Here is a 19,927-nt window from a genome sequence, read left to right as displayed (position 1 = left end):
TGGACTAAATGGGGAGAATGTGGAATTAAAATGGGGTGCTGCTGAGTGCAAACTGCAAAAGAGAGTAGAAACATCACCAAAGCTACACTCGTGAAGGCTGTACAAAAATTGGGAGAAGGACAGGGAAAAGGAAGAAGACACAGGCAAGAAGCCGAGAGAGAGATACGGGCAGTGGCAGCGAAACGAGGCAGCAGCGGGACAGCAGCGGTGAAAACGAAATGCCCTGGGAGGGTGGGAACTGGAGAACACCCGGGGGAATGAAAGTGCAGACGGGAGAAAAGTGGGAAGAAATAGGGGTGACCGCGGCAATGCACACACCCCTCGCAGCCCCCAGCGAGCCCCGCAGCCCCTCAGCAGCGCGCTCTACCTCGCACGGAGCAGCCGCACCCCAAACCCGCCCGCTGCCGCCCCCGCGCTATCTCCCTCCAGCGCCGCGCCCGCGCAGCGCTCCGAGCGGGGCGGCCTCAGGGACCGCGCACACGGACACACGGACACACACACCTATGTGTGGCCACAGACAGGCACGGACAAGCGGCCGGAGAGCGCCTACCCACGCCGTGCAATGCCATGTCCCCGAATCACGGAATACGCCCTGCGCTGGAAACGACCCACAAGGATCGTCGAGTCCAGCTCCCGGCTCTGCGCGAGACCGCTCCCAACAATCCCACCCTGTGCATCCCTGAGAGCGCTATCCAAACGCTCCTTGAGCTCTTCTGGCAGCCTTCGGGCCGTGACCATCCCTGGGGAGCCTGTTCAGTGCCCCAGCACGCTCTGGGGAAGAACCTTTTCCTGATATCCACCCTAACTCTGCCCTGACACAGCTCCAGCCGTTCCCTCGGTCCTGTCCCTGGTCACCAGAGAGCGGAGATCAGAGCCTGCCCCTCCGCTTCCCCTCACGAAGAAGTTGTAGATTGCACGCGATGAGCTGTAGATTGTAGATTCTCTCCTCGTGCCCTGCAGTGCTATTCCACCCCATGCCCATGCCCATGCCCATGCCCATGCCCATGCCCATGCCCATGCCCATGCCCATGCCCATGCCCATGCCCATGCCCATGCCCATGCCCGCACCGCCACGGGACGCACACCCAACACCGCCCGCTGGCTGCCGGCGCGGCCCCTTTAAATGCTAATGAGGCAGCGCGCGTGCCGCGCCGGCCCCCGCTGACTGTGTTAAAACTTCGGCGGGGCCATTTTGGGGGCAGTAAGACCGAGCGCGGCCGAGCACCCAACACCTCCGCCCGGCACCATGAGCGAGGCGCCGGAGACCAGCGCCGCCAGCCCCGCGCCCGCCGCGCCGCCCGTCCCGGCCGCGGCTGCCGCGCCGCCCGCGCCCGCCGTCCCGGACGCCGCTCCCAAGAGCCCCGCCAGCGCCGCCGCGCCGAGTGCGGCTGTTGCTGAGGCGGCCCCCGGTGCCGCCGCCGCAGCCACAACCGCGGCGGCCGTGTCGGCGAAGAAAGTGCTGGGTGAGTACCGGGCCCTGCTCGCAACTTCGCGGCGCACCTGCAGCGGGCCACGGGGTCCGCCGGCGGCCGCAGCCCGGGCCGGCGCGCTGCCCCCCGCCCCACGCCGTGAGTCAGGCCGGGCCGCCTCCTCCCCGCGGGCCGGGGGAGCCGCGCGGCGCCGGCCGTGACGCGCTCGGGAGCTGGGCGGGAGCCCGTGTGTGCCTCATCGGCCCGGAGCGTGCGGGACAGCGAGCGCGGCACGGCCGGCTCAGCCCCTTCCCGGCACCTGCCGGCGGCGTCTCCCCCGAGAAAGGCTGCTCGAAACTCTGTGTGCCTCTCCTTAATGTTAAGGTCCTGGAACAACTTTTTTATCCATAAAGAATCTTGCTTTAGTAATGCTTCCAAGTTTAGTGGGGTTTGTTTGTTTTGAGGCTTTTTTTGGAGGGGCGGGGTTTGGTTTCTACTTTACTATCAGTGAGAAGACAAACGAAATGTCATTTTGCCATCTCTCTGCTCAAGCCCAGTGCGTAGCAAGTGTGACTCGTTTTCATTGCGATTAAATAGGATCAACCTGTTGAAAAGGACAGGACTTCAAATCTGTAGGCTGCTGCCGATAGGGGTGTACTATGTTTCTAACTGTGTAACTTCTGAGGGTTTGGTAAAGGCAAAGTTGAAGCTGACTTACAGTGTAGAGTCCCAGATTTGCTTAAGGATACACGGGACCTTCTCTTCTGAAGGGGAGAACTGAGGTCTTGCTGCAAGAAAGTGAAGTCAGGTAAAGGATTTCTCTGGAGTGGAGTTAAAAAGAATTCTAGCAAAGCAGAGCTTGGAGGCATAGCTTGTGTAATTTTTTTTTTTTTTTTCCCGTTACCTCATTTGTCAGTAATTAGTACACAAGAATCAGCACATCCATATCTGCTGGTATATCTGGCTGCTTCTTGCCTTAATGTGGCTTATTTCATTCCTGGTAATGCTTTTACCTTGTTCACTTATTCCTATTGCTTGGAGAGAAGGGGTGAGTGGAAGTGAAGGTAGAAGTACCTTTCCTGAACTAGTAGGAAAATGAAAACCACCGTAGTGATGGCTTTGTAAAATGGCCTTATTGCTAGGCAAGCTTTTTATTAGGAATGATGAGGAAAATGATCACTGTAAATGCTAATTGAAAATTGACTTATAAATAAAGTCCACCTCAAATGTCTCTGTTAATGGTCACCTGTATAGTTATGTTCCCTTAAACCTTCTTTTACAAAGATCCCATTAGAAGCAAAATGTTTTGCTTGCTTGAGGCATCCAAATGTCTGGCTTCTAGGAATCTGGGTAAAGGTTACTCAACTTTCTCTTTTTGCTCGGTCACAGGAAGCTTTGGCTCTCCTTGTTAAAAGGCTATTTTGTTATGGGTAGGAGTGGCTGGTGATTGTTTCCTCTGATAGAGTCAGAGGACAGCATCTTGTAGAAGTATGTGAGCTTCCACTTGCTGGTGGGATGTACGTCAGCACATCAACTGCCTTCTGTGACTCATCAGTTTAGCTGGTTACTGTGTTTTCCTCTGGGCTTCTCCTCCTCCTTGCCAGACTTCCCTGCTCAGGCTTACCAGTGACTGTGCCATGGATGTTTGGTGTCATGCTTTTGTCTGAAGTTTTTTTGGCCCACAGTGATACTTAGGGGAGACTGTAAATGTCTAATTTTGCTAGCACACTGTTTTAGGGGGAATATATTGGAGTCTCCCCCATGGAACAATGTTGCTTTTAAACTGTGTGCATACTCCTCCACTTAGCAGCAGCTAGCTGGCCACAGAGTGAGTTTTGACAGCCTCTCCTTCCCCAGCCTCTTGACCCCTCTGAGGGTTTTTGTCATGCTTCCTAGACTTCTTCCTAATCTGGTTCAAGTAGGCTGACAGATTCCAAAGCTGTTTTGCAGAGGAGGGAAGGGATGATGTTGAGAGAAGCAGTGGTAGTGGCATTGTTTCTCAAAGCAGGCTGAAACCTGCAGGTACTGTTGGCACTATTTCTGTGTTCCCCTGTCCCCTCCTGTTGATTTGTGTGAGTGCAGGGAGCTCTTGTAGCCAATGCCATTGTGGTAGCAGGAGGTGTCTGTATGTGGTGATGTCCCTATGAAACTAAACCTAAAAGCACAGCTATAAATACTGGTGCTGAACACTGTTTACTGAACTAGTTTGGCACTGAAGGAATGTTTTTCTGTTCCAGTAAACAAGAATTCTTGGGAATGCATGTTATACTAGGCAGAGTCTTTTTTGCTAGGTGATATCTCAGTCATGTGAAGACTTCACTGCTTCTGAATAAGAACATTTTCTACTAAAAAGTATATTAAAGAAGACCAAAAACTTCACTTCTAAAAGGGCAATCAGAAAGGGCCTGTTATTGACAGTAATAACAGCAGCAGTGCTACAATGCACTGCTGTTGTCAGATGCTCTTACTTGAGGGGTCGTGAGACCAAAGGTCTGGCTGGCTCCGTCATCTCCTTGTGAATATTTAGAGAAGAATACAGGTGTATAGTGGATGAAGGTAACAATTTACAGTGTCTTCTTGCCTCTAGCAGAGTGGTGTGGACTTCTAAACTGGAGATTCTCTAGCCTGTTTTCCTTTATTGCCTCTTGAGTTCCTGCCACCCCCAAAACATGTATGTGAGGTTTTTAGCAAGCAGTTGTCTGTAGGTGACTAGACCCTTTTCAAGTAAGTATACGGGTTGCTTAAGTAGCTGTAATTGAGCTGTGTTAACAAGTAACAGCTCTTAAATTATAGAGGCTAGAACTCCCCTTTAACTAGGGGTTTGAAAAGTACAAGTTGGTGGTGTCCATCCATTTGCTGTGAGGTAAGGAGAGGTTGAACTGCCTCCATCACTGTCGAGTTCCTCCTACACATTCCTACAAGTTGGAGAAACAGGTTTTGCCAGGTCCTATAAGACACTGTAGTGTGGCTTCTAAGTAAATGCTGTTTTACTGGGGAGACAGGAGCTTGCCTTGATACTGAAAGTCATGGAACATGAAGTCGGTCACTTTGTAACTAAACAGTTGATGCCTAGAGAGGCTAACCTGGAGCAGAGGCTAAACAGTTTTAAAGGAATAAAGCAGGTATTTATTAAAAGTCCTTCAAGGGATGCACCTTGGGCAGTACAAGAATCCTGCTGTGGCTCTACCCAAGATGTATGACTGGTCACGAGTTTTCACACTTTAATAAGTTTTGGTCTTATTTACATATTGGGATTAATTGTCCAATTACAGCTTCAGGTTATGAGGTCCCATCCTCTCACACTGCTCTCATCAATTTGCTGTTGTTTGTTCTTTTTGGGCCTGAAGCTGTAACCTGAAGCTTGGTCCTCAGGCTGGAAAAGGATTGTTTTGTCTAATTCAGCTGTGAAGAGAAGCTGCTAACATTTTTATATGAACTTCAGAGTTACTAAGACAGTACGGAATCTGAAAAAGATGAAAGCTACAACTTAAGGCATCATAATCACAGATCATCTTAGCAATAGGAGTAATAAAAAAAAAAAAACAAACAAGTCTTGTGGGGTCTTACTTGGTTAGTGTGATGCTGACAATGCAAGAAGGAGTTTTTCCAGAATAAGGATGTGCTGCCTTTCCACTTGAGAGGGTTGCACAGTATTTGATACTGCTACTTTGGGCAGTTCCGGTTTCCAAGGAAGAAAGAAGGGTAACTGTAAGTAAAAGAGAGGAATTGTAGACAGTTTCCTTCAGGTGTATTTCATGTCTAGCTACTAATCTGAAGAGAACTGATGAACTGCAGTGGGATTTTCAGCTTTGCTGGCCATTTCTGGGATAGAGAATAAAAAAAAAGGAATAGATGTTCTATTCTGAAAATAGGGCTAGGTTTTGTGGTGTGTGGTAAACCCTTGAGTGAAGAATAGTGTGTTAAAGTACTGTGTCTTGTTACTCCATTAGAATGAGCTGAACTGGGAGATGAAGGCACACTTTGAGTGTTAAGGGAACAGAATAAGTCTGGTTGCAACTTCATATGCAATTATAAAAGTATTTATGTAACGTTATTGTACTTCCTTATATTTTAGATTAACTTCTTTAATTTTCTTTCCAGCCACCAAAGTTCTTGGCACAGTCAAGTGGTTCAATGTCAGAAATGGATATGGCTTTATCAACAGGTATGTTTAAATTCTGATAGTTGTATTTATGCTGTACTAAGACTCGTAGTACACAAGATAGGCCACGTGTTACTGATTGCAACAGAGACCTCAGGACCTGACTAGAAGCTCATGCAGTTGATAGTCAGCTTAAGCCAGGCACTCAGCAAACTTTCTTAAGCACCTCAGCCCCCAATAAAAGGTTATGTGTATGGGGAGAAAACAGAAAGGGTCAAACTCTACAAATTTGGTCTGTTACCTGTTTCTCATGTTTACTTCCACTACACTCTTAATGAGCTACATACTCTTTAGTGACTGCCTGGCTTTTTTCAAAGGCCTGAGAAAGGTAGGAGGATGAGGGGAAGTACTTTTGGGTAAACTTTAAGTGTTAACTGCTTGGTCAGAATACATCCAGTGGATACTCATTGAGATTCCCTGATAGTATCTCACTGAAAGTATGCCAGGCCTGGGTTTCATAGAAATTTTCTCTTTGTATCTTTTGTTTTTTTCCCTCTTCTCTGGGCACAAACAAACCTCTTAATAGCATTGAGAATCCAAACAGCTGTAGGTGAGGTTGGCCATTTCTAGGTGAACATATGTAACCTTAGGTGCAGAAGACTCATGCTTCCAGTTTACTGGAGGAAACTCTGACTTTTAAGGCTGAAATATCTTTGTGGTTGAGAGGCTTAAATGTTTTGTGTGCTTTTTTGAGGAATGAAACTGCTGCATGTTGAACACTTGTCTTCCAAAAAACATACCTGACAAGTTACTTCACTTTGCAAGTCCTTGAGCTGTTACACATCAGGCAGATTTGGGTGAGTTGGACAGTGCAGAAAGGGGTAGAAGACCCCACGTTCGTGGATCTGAAGCCAGTCGTGGTGTGGTATTAATCTCAGTCTCTGGAGGTTATTATCCAGTGTTACATAAGCTTAGAAGAAGAGTTTTAATTAGGAAGTCCTCTTAAAATCTGTAATAGCAGTTGATCTAAGAGCCTGGTTGTGGTGTAACAACTTGTTAGCTTTCTTCCTAATGTGAAATCTACTATTGCTTCAATTCAGGACAACAAATTTGGGGTTATGCATTATCTTCACAAACTCTTCGACCCACCTGTTGTGTTTGTTGAGAAGGAATTGAGGGAACAGATGGCAGGGCTTAGGCTCTTTTTTGTTGTATGGGAACACAGATTCAAGGTCTCAGACTTATCTCTGTGTTTTGTATGTGGAAGCCTGAAGTGTCTGGCCTAATCCAGAAAACCTCACGTTCATATCTGGGTCCTCCTCCTGTGGACTCTCCGAACACCTCTTGTGCCTCTTTGCTTTGAATTTCACTGAAAGGAGATCTCTGTTAACAGCTGTGGCCAGTCCTGTTGATAGTCTTGTTTGACCTCTGGGGTAACAGCTCAGGTTGCAGTCCCTCTGGAAATGTTTTTGGGGAGTTAGAGTAGTGAAAAACAAGTAGTCCAGTCATCAGCTCACCCTGCATAAAAGAAAACATGGAATATTTGCCAGAAGATTACAGCGAACCTCCCCCGTCTTCTCACCCTTTTGAAGGCCTGGGAACCCTTTCTGTTCTCAAGCAAATGACCATAGAAGTTCAGAGCAGGGTTTTGGTAGCATAGGCTTAGACAGAATGTATGGAATTCAGGGCATGTGCTACAGGCTGGGAGAAGGAGGCTTTCACTTGAAAAGCCAGGAATTTCTATTAAAGTCTCTTAAGTCTAAACTCTCATGACTTCTCATTTTCTTTTCACAGAAACGATACCAAAGAAGATGTGTTTGTTCATCAGGTAAGACAGCAGGAGTTGTGCTTAGACATGTGTGCTACAGTAGGTTTCTAATGTAGCTTCCTGCAACAGCTACACAACCTTGTCCTGGCTTCTCCTTAGAGTATTTTCTGCAGATAACTAGAGTGGATGTGTATGTTGAAATTTTCAGGGAGAAATGTTGGGTTGTTTTCCTTCTCTATGAAGGGCTAGGTATTTTAACCCTTCTTAACCCTTTTTGTCTGCTCTAATTTGAACACTAAAGGTGTTTTTTGGTGTGTTTTTTGTTTGGTTGTCTCCTCTTGGTGAGATGATTCCTCTGTGAATACCTTGCTGCTGTTGTCTGTCCTTCCCCTGTTTCCTCATGCTCCTTGTGCCTTTTGTTTCTTCCTACTCTCTTCACTTGCAGGTCTGTTCTGTCTGCCCTCCCTGGTATTGGAGAGAAAGTGATCTAGTCTGGCTCTTAACCAGCCTGGGTTGCCATCAGCTGTTTCTGCACAAGGCAGCTGCTCTTAAGCAGAAGAGGAGGAAGGCTGTGTGCCAAGTATGCCCAAGCAGAGAGAGCTTGCCCAGCAGCTCATTATTGGTTAACTTTCCTTGAGCTGTCAGGAGGCTGTTCTAAGTTTATACTGTGACTCTCAGGTTGCAGGCAAATAATGGCAAGACAGAGGATGCTGTCTCCATGCTGATGTCAAATGATTAGTTGGCTTAGATCTGGTTTTGCATCATTCACCGGAAAGTGCAATCTTGCCCCTAGGAGTTTGTCCCATATAAAATGTCTGCAGGCTCATGTGATCTTTGAGAGCATGAGCTTTCTCTGTGGTGTGACAGTATTTCTATCAAATGTAACCAGGAAGTTTGTTCCCAGAGCTGGTCACTGAGAATGAGGATATGTGCATATATCCTTAGCTGGTGAGTCAACACTGAGAGTTAGTTTAGTTCATGCGTCTTGATGACTAAATAGTGGTAACTGTGGTAACAGTGGTAACTGTTTCTCTGGGTCATAGGGTGTACACCCATTTTCTGAACCTGGCTGAAGCTGGAAGGGGATAAATCTAGTGCCTGTTATGAGAGAAAATGATGTTGGGAAGTGTGCACAGTACATGTTCTTGGTTCAGCAGGTGGGCTTGAGAGCAAGAGCTGTCAGTGCATATACGGATTTTTGATGGTCATTTTCCTTCCTTAGCAGCCTGTGCTGTGGGCATGCTGACACATCTGTGGTCTGGTGGGATTGTGTCCAGAGGAGGGTGGGAACAGTTCTGGAAGAGAAACGTGTTCTTCTGGATAGGCAGCGCTGCCTTAAAGACAAATGAGGTTTCCTTGATACTTGTGAGACAATATCCTGGAAAATGGCTGTTGTGCTGATGACAGATAACATGGATCAGTGTTATTCTGCTTGGGAGGGCTGCCAGCTGAGACCCAAACAGAAAGGTAGTGTTATCTGTGCTGTTTTGTCTCGTTCACCTGTAGAGGAGATTATTACCCTAAATGTAAACTGGTGAGTGTCTGGAGAGGGGTGGGCACTTCCCATCTCCTGTGGCTGAAGTCCTTTTGGTGTGAACAAAACTGGCTTTGTTTCAGAAATGCCACATCATGTGCAGGCCTGCATCAGATTAACCCTCCTGGCAGGCTGCGCATGGCAGAGTAGAGGCTTCTAGTGCTGCTCTGGCTTGGCAGCAGTCAGATATTCCTCATCCTGTACATGGATGTGCTCGCTCCCAGACCTGGGACATTCTGGCCAGAGCTCCTGATGAGGTTGGCTGAGGAGGGAGGCAAATCCATGCTGTGAGCAAACATCCTGCTTCAAGCTCTCTCTGTGCTGATAGTGCCCTCGTGCCTGGGAGGGGCTGGATTACACTCCTAATCCCTTCAGAATAAGGCTGACCTAGTTGAATAGATACAGCTTCTCCCTGCCTCCCCTGCATGGAACGGCCGATCTCATGATTGGAATGGGGGGTTAGTGCTTGGTGTCTGGCTATTGGATGCTATTTATAACTAGTACAGATTAAAATGCTTTTCTTTTTAGGGCATGCATGGCTTGCTTTGAGTTAACCCTTTGTCTTGCAGGGGCCCCAGGCAGTGTTTTTGGGAAGGGCAGCTCTTCACTTTGCATCCCTGTCTGGTTGGTTGGTGCAAGGTGCTGCCCAGGGCACTGTGTCAGTCAGCTACAGGTGCTGTGAGCAGAAGGAATCCATCTGCCTCATGGGCTGCAGTGTGTCTCACAATTTAACAACAGGAAAAGTGTCAGCAGCCAGAGTAGTTACATTTAATTAGGTAGAGTTGAAATCAATGAGCTGTGAGGAGTTAATCTTTCTCTTCACTTCACTGGATTATGTTGATCATGCACAGCCTGAAGTACCTGTGCTAGGAATCAGTGTAACAAATTTTGGCTGTTACTGGGACAAGGCTGGATGTGCTGATGATGTGGTGGTATGAGCATATGGAAAGAACTCTTTCAAACAAGAATCTGAACTAGCTCTGGAGGCTCTTCTGGTTGCCTGTTCATCAGCGGTCCCCATGGGAAAGGAAAGGCTTTGTTGTTGAGTGTTTTCTGTTAATATGAAACATCTGTCTTCTGAATCAGAGAAGCTGGAGCCTGCAGCATGCTGGTAAACAGTAAAAGGGAGAAGAGTGCTCTCTTCCCTCTGGATACACAGAGTAAAAGTCTTTTCATCAAGCTTAGAGCTTAGGCTTGTTAGAGGCTTATTTCAGTGATGTTTATCTGCAGCTGAAGTAGTAAAGCTTTAGAGTTTCTGCTTGGATTTCTAGGATTTACTTAAAGTTGTCCTGATTGCCTTTATAAAACAAGCTCCAGCCTACTGCAGCCTCTACCTTCTGCTGGCAGTTGCAGATCTGGATTCTTGAAGTTTCTGCCCATAAAGCTGGGAACAAAACATGTGGAATACTGTTGCTTTTATTTTCATTATGCTTTTTGAAGGGTATTTGAGGAGCTTCATCTATCTTATGTATACCCTCTGCTGAAAAGAAATTTTTTTTAGTCCTTTCTTCTTCTGCACTTACAGAGAAGGGGGAAGAGTTTGAAGTACAGGTTATTGACATCTCTGTCACATGCAAAGCACAAGTTCAGAAGTTTTAGTCAAATAGTATTTGTTTCAGTACAAATAGTACTAAATCAATAAGTTCAGTGCAGATTAAGGGTTTTAGTAGTAGTAAATAAAATTTATGGAAAAGCAAACACTTTGATCTGATTTTTAGAAGTGGGACAGTTACACTAAAAAGTCAGGAGAAAGCAAACAAAGTTGTTTGGGATAATTGTGGAGTCTCTGCTTGCTAAAGTAATTCCCAAAGGAATTGACTTGAACAGGTCATTCTGTTTCTGTATTAAAAAACTCCAAACCTCTTGGAATATTTTTGCTTTGACAATTATAGTATGTACACTCTTGCATCCTTCCTTAGGCTGTTCAGGGATGCTTCAAGATATAGGGAAGGGTATGGCCAGAAGGACATGCTGGTCTGTGGCCTGAAACACAAAGGAGACTGTATTGAGCAGCAAGGAAAGTAAGTTTCCTAGAGTAGTCAAGATGAGCTTTAAACTGAATAAATTTTTCCTTCAGTTGGAAATATTTTGGGGCTGTTGTTGACTAAATATTGTTGCTATGCAAAGGTAACAGCTCCACTGATGGTCATTCTGCAGCTTTTATTGAACTGCAGACAGAACAGGACAACTGGCTCTCCTGTTTCTGCCGCACATCCAATTTCTTAAGCCAGGTTTATGCCCTGTGTTTCCATGTGTGTTTCTCTTTGCTGGCTCTGCACCTCCCTCCTTCATGCTAACTAAAGGTTCCCACATCAGGAATGCGAATTGGTCTTTAATAATCTAGTGCAAGATAATAATCTTTCAGTGAGAAAATAGCGACTGGATTAGCTTGTTCAGCACACGTCTTGGTCTTTTCTCCCTGGCATCTTCCAGTTTGCAAAGCCTTGCCTAATGAGCAGACCACAGGCTTGTCTTGATAAAAGCCTTTTGTGGAGTCCTAGAAGTACTCCACAGAGTACAAGCAAGGTATTTGTTGACTGAAAATTGCTCCAGGAGTTTTGAGTGTTTCCTGTGAGTCTGAGGAGGTGTATAACTGGCTTTGATCCAAACCCATGTTGTTATTTTTATGTAACAATAATAGTATTATCATTAATAGCTATTATTGTCCTACTTTGGGGTTTCTGTTGCAGAGATGGCTAAGATTCCATCTGTCTGTTCTGGTACTATTCTGTGTTATTACAGACTCACCTAATATTTGTGGTCTCATTGACAGTGCTTAGATAAAATGCTAATTTGTTACACCAGAGTTACAGTAATTCTTTTCTTGCTATGACTAAGTTGCTGTGACTTGCCATGATACCATATAGTTAATACCTCTACAGAAATGCTCTGGGTCTTGAGTTCTCTTTAGATGGTCTACTGCTCTCCTAATGAGAAGGCAGGGATCACACTTGCTGCTAGTGCTGCCTTGGTACAGCTTGGAGGAAATCAGGCACTGAGTATGAACTCTGTTCATGCAGAGATTTGCAATAATGTCCATATCCAGTGTGCTGCACAGAGCGGATCCTGGAGCAGCAGGTGATTTATGAACTTATAGATAGTGAGAGGAGACCTTGAAGTGAGTATTGGTGGGCCTGTGAAATAAGAGACATCAGTCTATTTGAAATACCTTAGTGCAGTGAGTGCTCTAGTGTGTAGAGTTGGAATTGTAGCAGATAAATACTGCCCTTCCCTCATCTGTGGGGCTAAGAATGTGTAACATAAGTAACATAAAATAATATATTTTTATGCATTTCCTTTCAAGACGGCGATAAAGAAAAACAATCCACGGAAGTACCTGCGCAGCGTTGGTGATGGAGAGACTGTAGAATTTGATGTGGTTGAGGGAGAGAAGGTGAGAGATCATGAGCTGCAGGGTGTGGTCCAACAGAGATAATATCGCACAACTTTAGCTGTGTCTTTGATGTCTCTGTCTGATGTGTTAACCACTGGGTTGGTGGCATTCATATAGCTTTTCTGGGGGAAATCTGTTTTTTAAAGGTGTCATTAAGGCATATTTCTAGATATGTATCAAAGCTACTAGGAAACTGCATCCTAGTGCTTCTGGAATCTGCAGTTGTTCCTTGAGAGAACATGGGAAGCCTACAGCCTGCCCAGTAATTATGAACTGAGGCCTATATTGCCCTGAACAATTTGTCTTAGAGTCTGATAGCTTAATAACTGAAGAACTTTCAATTTCCTTATGCTTCTACTTTCCTGAACATTTTTTGAGGTTTATTTTTGACTGTCAGTTCCTTCTTGCTTCCTCCTCTGAACTCAGGCTGTTGGATAGGATTTCAGTCTCTTAACTCATGATAACTTTCTTGTTTAAGGGGTTGGGAATAACAAACCTCCTTTTGCCTTGTGCAGGAGAAAGTTCCAAGTTACAGTGATTCCTTATGCAAATAAGCCTCTTTCCTGTTTCATCTTCTCCCTGTAGCTGGTTGTTCTTTTCTCACACCACCCTGGCTACCTTTCCTTTGCCCTTACAGGGGGCAGAAGCAGCTAATGTCACTGGTCCAGATGGAGTCCCTGTGGAAGGCAGCCGCTACGCTGCAGACCGGCGCCGCTATCGACGGGGCTACTTTGGCCGGCGCCGGGGCCCACCTCGGAGTGTGAGTTCCATTTCCCTGCATTGCTGCTGCCACACACGGTACTGACAGGGCTGTTTCTTACTTGACTGTCCGAGGCGCTTCTGATCATGCAACAAAGGTCTATAGGTCTAATAAACTTTCAAGTTATGGTGTACAAGGCATCTTGACAAAACCAGAACAGTTTGGTATTGCAAAGTGGATAAAGCTGTTGTAAACTGAGAAGTGTTATTTTTTTGAGTTCTTAGTCTCTCAATTATACCTCAACTGCTCTCAGATACTAACTGTTCCTACTATCTATCCTAGTTCTTTTGGATACTTAGTTATCCTGATCATTTTTATACATGAGAGAGAACATCACAGATGATTGCAGGGTTTTTAATTGTGTATGGTCATGGTGGTTGTGCAAAATGGCAAGGATACCTGTCAAACTTAAGGTAGACTACTAAGGGCTGTTAGGACGCCACAGCTTTTGCTTCCTGCTGGATCAGATGCAGAAGGTGCACCTCTGTTTCTAGGTATCTTGTTAAATTCCTTCTTTTGAGGGGAAGAATAATACACAAGAAACTCTAACTCATGTAACATTTTCTAAAACAGACATTACCAATGGCTGGCATTTAAAACACAAATTACAAACAAAAATCAAACCAGAACAAACACCCAAACCAATGTGCACCTTTATCAATTAACAACTAAAGGGGAAGATAACCACTGCATCTCTGAAAGATTGAAAGGACTGTGTAGAAAGATAAACTGTATTACATCACATCAAACACTCTATATTAAAACATCTTGATATTGTTGTGTGGGGTTCCCTGTGTAGAATGTGAAGTGGTCTGTGGCAAATTTCTGTGTGATGTCTTTGTTAGCTTTTCAAATAAAGAATTGTCCTGATCAATAGCTTCCTTGCCACGTAGTGAAATGCAGTTAATATGTTCAGAGAGAATGTTTCTAAGAACAGCTTCTTAGTCTGAGGAGCAGGAGCAGCATTGATGGCTCTTGTTTTGTCCTCATCTTAAATTTGCCTAAAATTTAAGCCTTTTGAGAATCTGCTGCTTCTTTTTACCCAATATGCTGGGATTTCTGTACTGATATATTTGTTTTGAGCTTGCATTCAGTGTTATGGTTAATATACTGCCTGTCAAATACAACACTTGTTTTCTTTTGGTAGCAGGGTGGTGAGGGAGAAATCAAGGATGGGGTCACAGAAGGAGGACAACTTCAGCAAGTGCACAGGAATCCTACCTACCGTCCCCGCTATCGCAGGTGGGTACAATTCCTCTGCTCGGTCATTCAGGTGCTTTTCTGCTCTCTACAGGCTTCCAAGTGGGGGAGCACTTATGCAAATGGTAGGCACAGTGGGAAGCATTTTAATTACTTGGAGAAATTTGTTTCATGTGCTTGTATGTTCGGAACCATAATGGCCTAGAAAGGGCAAAGAATTCTTAGCATCCCATTATTTCTCACAACTGAGCAGCATATTGAAGTGAGCTGCAGTGTCCATGTCCTCCCAGATGAACACTCATACTTTTCTGGATAAGTAATAACTTATACTTTATCTGGGACCCTGCTGGGGGTGCTGTTGGGTGAAAACTCGTGTGAGTAAGCTGGTAAATGTGGAGTTGCAGCCCAGAAAGCCACCCATATCCTGGGGTGCAGCAGGAGCAGCATGGCCAGCAGGCTGAGGGAGCTGACTGCCCAGTACTTGAATGGGGCTTATAAGAAAGATGGAGATTAACTTCTTAAGAGGGCCTGTTGTATTAGCATGAGGGGTAATGGTTTTAAACTAAGAGATTTAGTATAAATGGAAGGAATACTTTTTTACTATGAGTGTGGTAGAACACTGAAATAGTGTTCTACTGAAAACGTTGCCCAGAGAGGTGATAGAAGCCCCTTACAAGGTCAGGTTGGAGAGTGCTCTGAGCAATCTGATCTAGTTGAAGGGGGTTGGACAAATGGCCTTTAAAGGTCCTCAAGAGACTGGTTTGTCTGCCATTCACTCAGTTGCCCCTCATCATATTGTCCTTGTTTATCAAGTAGCTTATGAAGTCAAATTCCAATACAGAATTTAGAGATGAACTATAAAAATGATATAATCCCCATTTTTTCATGTGCATGTCTGTTCAAAAACAAAAAGTAGGAGGCGCGTAACAGTGCAAGAGCAGCATCATGCTCAATTTGATAGGGATAACAAGATTGTTCTTAATTGTAATGACTTGCCTGTTCAATGCACAATGGATCCATCCTTTTGGAATCTGGGTATAAAACCACAAGCCTTCCACCTCTAGTTTGGGCTCTTCTGTTTATGCATATTCATGTTCAATTTGGCTCTTTTATCTAGGACTGTGGGAAATGGGATACTACTGATGCTTGCTGCTTGTTGGCATCCAAGCTGAATAAATTTAATTCCTGAAAGTCTTCATTAGTTTTGGGCAGTCAGAGATAGTGCCATAGCAAGCCCAGTGAGGCTTTTGCATGTCATGGGGTTGAATCACAGGCTGAGTAACTTGTCCATGACTAATGGAAACTTGTTATTTTCTGATGCAATTTTCCTATGAGAGGAATGATACAGCCTATCAGTGCACAATGCTTCTGTTTGAGTTCACAGATATTGCTTTTGTTTACAGGCACTCAATCCAGTGACTGGCACTTTTGTTATGTTCCTTTGGAAAAGTTAAATTGGCTTTTGGGACTAGGTGGCTGTGGATTAGCTAATGGGAACTGGATTTTGGCTGTGTTTTGACAGTTTATAAACATTGTTTATACTAGAAATCAGGTGAAATGCTCTTGTATACATCAAGAACATGGACTTGATAGCTTAGTGTTAATCAGGTCCAGCTCACCTGTGATAGGTGCTTTTCCTAATTGGTTAAGAGGGCAACATGAGGCAAAGAGCCAAGATCCAGGAATGGTTTTCAGGTAGAAGTGGGGAGGATTGCAAGGACTCCACCATTAATTAGGAACAGAACTAGGCTGGTAATTAGCCATGCCAAAGCTAACTCAGTGCAATCAGCCTGTGTGGCCACTACTGGCTTGTTTCTTCTGCTAGTTGCAATTCAGAGGGGCTAGTTGCATCTTCATTGTGGGATAGACAGCAGAATATGGTGATGTAGCTTCAGCAGTGAAGAGACACCCACTTTCCTTGTCTTTTCTTTCCAACCATACGTCAGCCAAACCCTGAAGGGATGGTTTGCTAGTTGAGGATGATTCTTGGTTTTGGGAGGTTTTGCTAGGCTAAAATTATTGTAGTTTAACCTTTCTTGATTTCATTCTTACCACCTCTTTCTGTCCCTCTCAGAGGGCCCCCTCGCCCACGCCCTGCCCCGGCGACTGGAGAGGCTGAAAACAAGGAGAACCATCACGAGGCCAGTGCCATGAGCCAGCAGCCGCTGCGCCGTGGCTACCGGCGCCCCTACAACTACCGGCGCCGGCCGCGCCCAGCCAGCGCCCCGGCACAGGAGGGCAAGGAGGTATGGACAGCGTGCTGCTCAGAGGCACGAGCACTCCCCTGCCAGGGAACCCTGGGGGAATTGGGCTGCCTCAGCCTGGGCAAGAGAAGGCTTTTTGGGGGACCTCATTGTGGCCTTGCAGGGCCTGAAGGGAAAGATGAGGTAAGACAGTTGCAAGGGTCTGAAATGACAGGACAAGGGGGAATGAGTTAAAACTGAAAGAGAGTAGGTTTAGATTGGATATGAGGGAAAAAACTTTTCCCTCATGAGGATGGTGAGGCCCTGGCACAGGTTGCCCAGGTAAGCTGTGGCTGCCCAATCCCTGGAAGAGTTCAAGGCCAGGTTGGATGGGACTCTGAGCAGCCTGGGATAGTGGAAGGTGTCCCTGCCCATGGCAGGGGGTTGGAATGAGGTGATCTTCAGGGTCCCCTTCCAACCCAAATGATTTAATGATTGTATGTAGCAGAGGTTTTAATGGGGTGAATGCCCAAGATCTGCCCTGTGTGAGTTTTTAATAAATGTATTCATGTGCTGGATAAGTCTGATGACCAAATCTGACATGCTGATTTCCTTGCCTGCTTCTTCTGACCCTCTTTGAGAATAAGTGCCTGATCTTAAAAGGAACTTAAAAGGCAGTAGGATAGGGAGTGCTTCTGGATAGTTCTTAATTGGGGTCAGACTGTAACAATTATTTTTGAAGTGCAAACAGTTGTGTTTTCCTGCTTCCATAAACCTTAACTCTGTATGTAGCATGAGAGATGGATTTGAAAACTCTAGATCCATTTCCTGAATTGTTTGAACCAGACAATTTCAGGAAACTGTTTGCAAACAGAGATTCTACTTTAATGAGGAAAGATTTTCTCATTCAGTCTCTACTTCAGGTATTCCCTTGACAGAATCTGCTGTGTAATACTCAATTACAAGAAATACACTAAAATTAAATATTTTCTGGAGATGCATTTTTCTTGATTGTTTTAAAACCTGCATTATGCTGGCTGTACTGCTGAAGAGAGGAAGGGTGTGGAGGTCAGCCTTTGCCTATAATAAGAGTTTGTTGTGTCTCAGGCAAAGACAACTGAAACACCTGCTGAAAATCCTGCTCCAGTGACAGAGCAGAGTGGCGCTGAGTAATGTCCGGCTCCCCAGGCACCTTTACCATCGCTCAGGTAAGGAATATGGACAGTTCTGTTTCCCAATGAAAGCAGAGTGTGTATGTTTCTAGGATTCTGGCCACATCGCCTTGTGTAGAGCTTGATATTTGTGATAAGCTCTGAGAACGCTGTATAGGCAAACCAAGATACTGCTTTTCTCTTCTTTCTTCCCTCTGCCTCTGTATTTGTCACAAAGTAAGTTTTACTTTATAATTGATTTCTTTTTTTCCAGGAAGCTCTCTGGTCTGTATAGTAACAGCATCTGCTGATGAGTTATTTTATTTTAGGAAGATCCTGATTATGGACAGGATAAGCCAGTTGTGCTTATCCTGCCTGTTATAATTCTTTTCATTTGACATCTTGTCTATTTATTGAGACAGTGAAACTTAAACTGCATTTTTTTAACATGTGGCTCTTCAACAGGTGTCCTAAAGTATCACTCAAAAGTAACACCAAAGAAACACACAAGCAATAAATTGTCAACAGTGACGACGAAAGCAAAGTTTTGAAATACCAAAATGTAAAAGAAAATTTACCAGCAGCTGAGATCCAGGGAACGCCTACAAGATAGATGCATGAAGAGAGAAAGAGAGAGCGATTCAGAAAGAACCACCTCCCTAGTTTTAACAGCAACTGTGGAGCTATTTGGTTTTGGGGGTTTTTTTCCCTAGAATTTCACTGTTTTGCTAGTATTGATTTTTTTCAATTTTTCTTTTGGTATCAAACTGAAAAGGGAAAAAAAAAAAACAAAAAACAACCAAAGAACTAAAATTGAAATAAAATGCTTTTTGTATTGGATGCTGGTGCTAAACCTCCCAAGTGTGAGTTTTTTTTCTGTGCCAGTCCTGTTCACTGCAGGACATGGGGAGGACAAACTTCCGCTTTCCTTGTTAAGATCTATTTGAAACTGTGCAGCATGGGTGACGTTCCTCACAAATAAAAGTGATTTCAACTACCAAAAAAAAAATCTGGTTTAGAGTATTTTTTCATGTTTGTTTATAAAATAATTCATTATTTTAATCTTGTTCTTGTTCCTTCAGCGCTTATATGTGAAAGAGAGCTTCCTCTTTGGTGTGTCTTGGTGGATGATACCTGAGCATGGTTATGTGGATATACTTTTGTATATTGATTTCTTTGCAGAAGTTTGTACTAAACAGCTATAATTTACAGTGTTCCCTCTGTTCCTTTCGCTCTAATGATGTTTAATAGTTGGGTTTTCCTGTTACTGTCTTGTGGCAGGAGTTTGGGGGATGTGGAGTGAGTTCCTGGAATGTTTTTTTCTCATCTGTTTTGCTAGGTTTTTGTGTTGTGTAAACAGTAGAATCCAAGTTTTGAGACTCTGCTCAAGGACACTTGTGTAGTAACTACCACTTTATCTAAGCTTCTGTTTTGAATAATGTTTGACTGGCTTCTCCACTCTATTTCAAGCCAGTAAAATCTCTGTACCTGTGACATTTGTGTTAATGGGCAAAGTACTCAGCTATCTTATAATGTCAGTGGTGTTTTAATGTTTCTCCCTAAAATTTGGCTGTCTTCCAGGTGTTGAATCTGGGTGCGTATCTTGTGTCCTTCATTGTCTAGTCCAGCATTTCTCACTGTCTCGCAGTTGCTGTTGCCCAAATCCTAGATAAGCATATTTGTTTCTCAAACAAATAATCCTGTTATTCTTCAGGAATTGAGTGGAGAGTGCAGGGCATAATTGCACTCAAAAGGTTTTTGCTTCCAGCTTCTGGGAGGTGAGGAAGGGCCCTTGCACCCTATTGCCTTTGCCTTGGGGACAAGGAGGGTGGGAAGAGGCTGAGTGGTGCCTGAGCTGCAAAGCTTACAGCTGCCTGAATTGCAAGGGATTAGGAACCTTTTAATGGTTGTGAAGTGAAAGCCATAGGCTTGGTTGAGGAAGAAATCTTCACTTGGAAGATCAAGAAATATGTCTGTTTTGACACAAAATGCAATAAGGTGAGGAAAATATAAGTAATGGTACCTTAAAAAAATTCTTAAGCAGGATAAATTTTTTAGGCTTAAATTTTGCTCCAAACTAAATGTGCAGACATACTGGGGAGATGTTGATAATTTCACCATAATAAGGAGATGCAAGATATTCATAAATACTGAAGTGTTACTGCAGAACTTGTCATAAAAACTACTTTAACTGCCTTCAATAGGTGTTTTTCCTTGAGAGATTTGACAGGCTAAAGACAATTTTCTTAATCTCTGCAAAAATGTAGATCAGATTGAATCAGGTTAACAAAAGTACCTAACTAGCCTTTTTTTTTTTTTTTTTTAATGAATGGAGAAAGTGAGAGAGAGAGGCAAGTAATGTCCTGGCATTGAGTTCTATTTGTTATTTCTTTCCTGCCTCTAGTAAGAATGTTTGCATAAAACAG

General features: G+C 44.4%; 1 protein-coding gene across 3 annotated transcripts; it reads left to right on the top strand.

The window, feature by feature from the left end:
• The first annotated feature begins 1,136 nt into the window (after positions 1–1,136).
• YBX3 (Y-box binding protein 3) lies at positions 1,137–18,510 on the top strand. Of its 3 annotated transcripts, none has more exons than XM_071422606.1 (9): positions 1,146–1,463; positions 5,511–5,574; positions 7,306–7,339; positions 12,118–12,207; positions 12,845–12,967; positions 14,115–14,209; positions 16,242–16,413; positions 17,458–17,558; positions 17,967–18,510. In XM_071422606.1, the coding sequence occupies exons 1-8, from the start codon at positions 1,247–1,249 to the stop codon at positions 17,521–17,523; spliced, it is 861 nt and encodes a 286-aa protein (XP_071278707.1). In that variant the 5' UTR covers positions 1,146–1,246; the 3' UTR covers positions 17,524–17,558; positions 17,967–18,510. The 3 variants fall into 3 exon arrangements, with proteins under 3 accessions (XP_071278709.1, XP_071278707.1, XP_071278708.1); XM_071422607.1 differs by having other exon boundaries at positions 1,149–1,463; positions 14,118–14,209; XM_071422608.1 differs by lacking the exon at positions 12,118–12,207 and having other exon boundaries at positions 1,137–1,463.
• Positions 18,511–19,927: the final 1,417 nt, after the last annotated feature.

Source organism: Agelaius tricolor, unplaced genomic scaffold (genome assembly GCF_023055355.1).
Source record: "Agelaius tricolor isolate 1412-34295 unplaced genomic scaffold, bAgeTri1.0.p SCAF_3, whole genome shotgun sequence".
Lineage (NCBI taxonomy): Eukaryota > Metazoa > Chordata > Aves > Passeriformes > Icteridae > Agelaius > Agelaius tricolor.
This window is presented reverse-complemented; position numbering and strand designations above follow the sequence as displayed.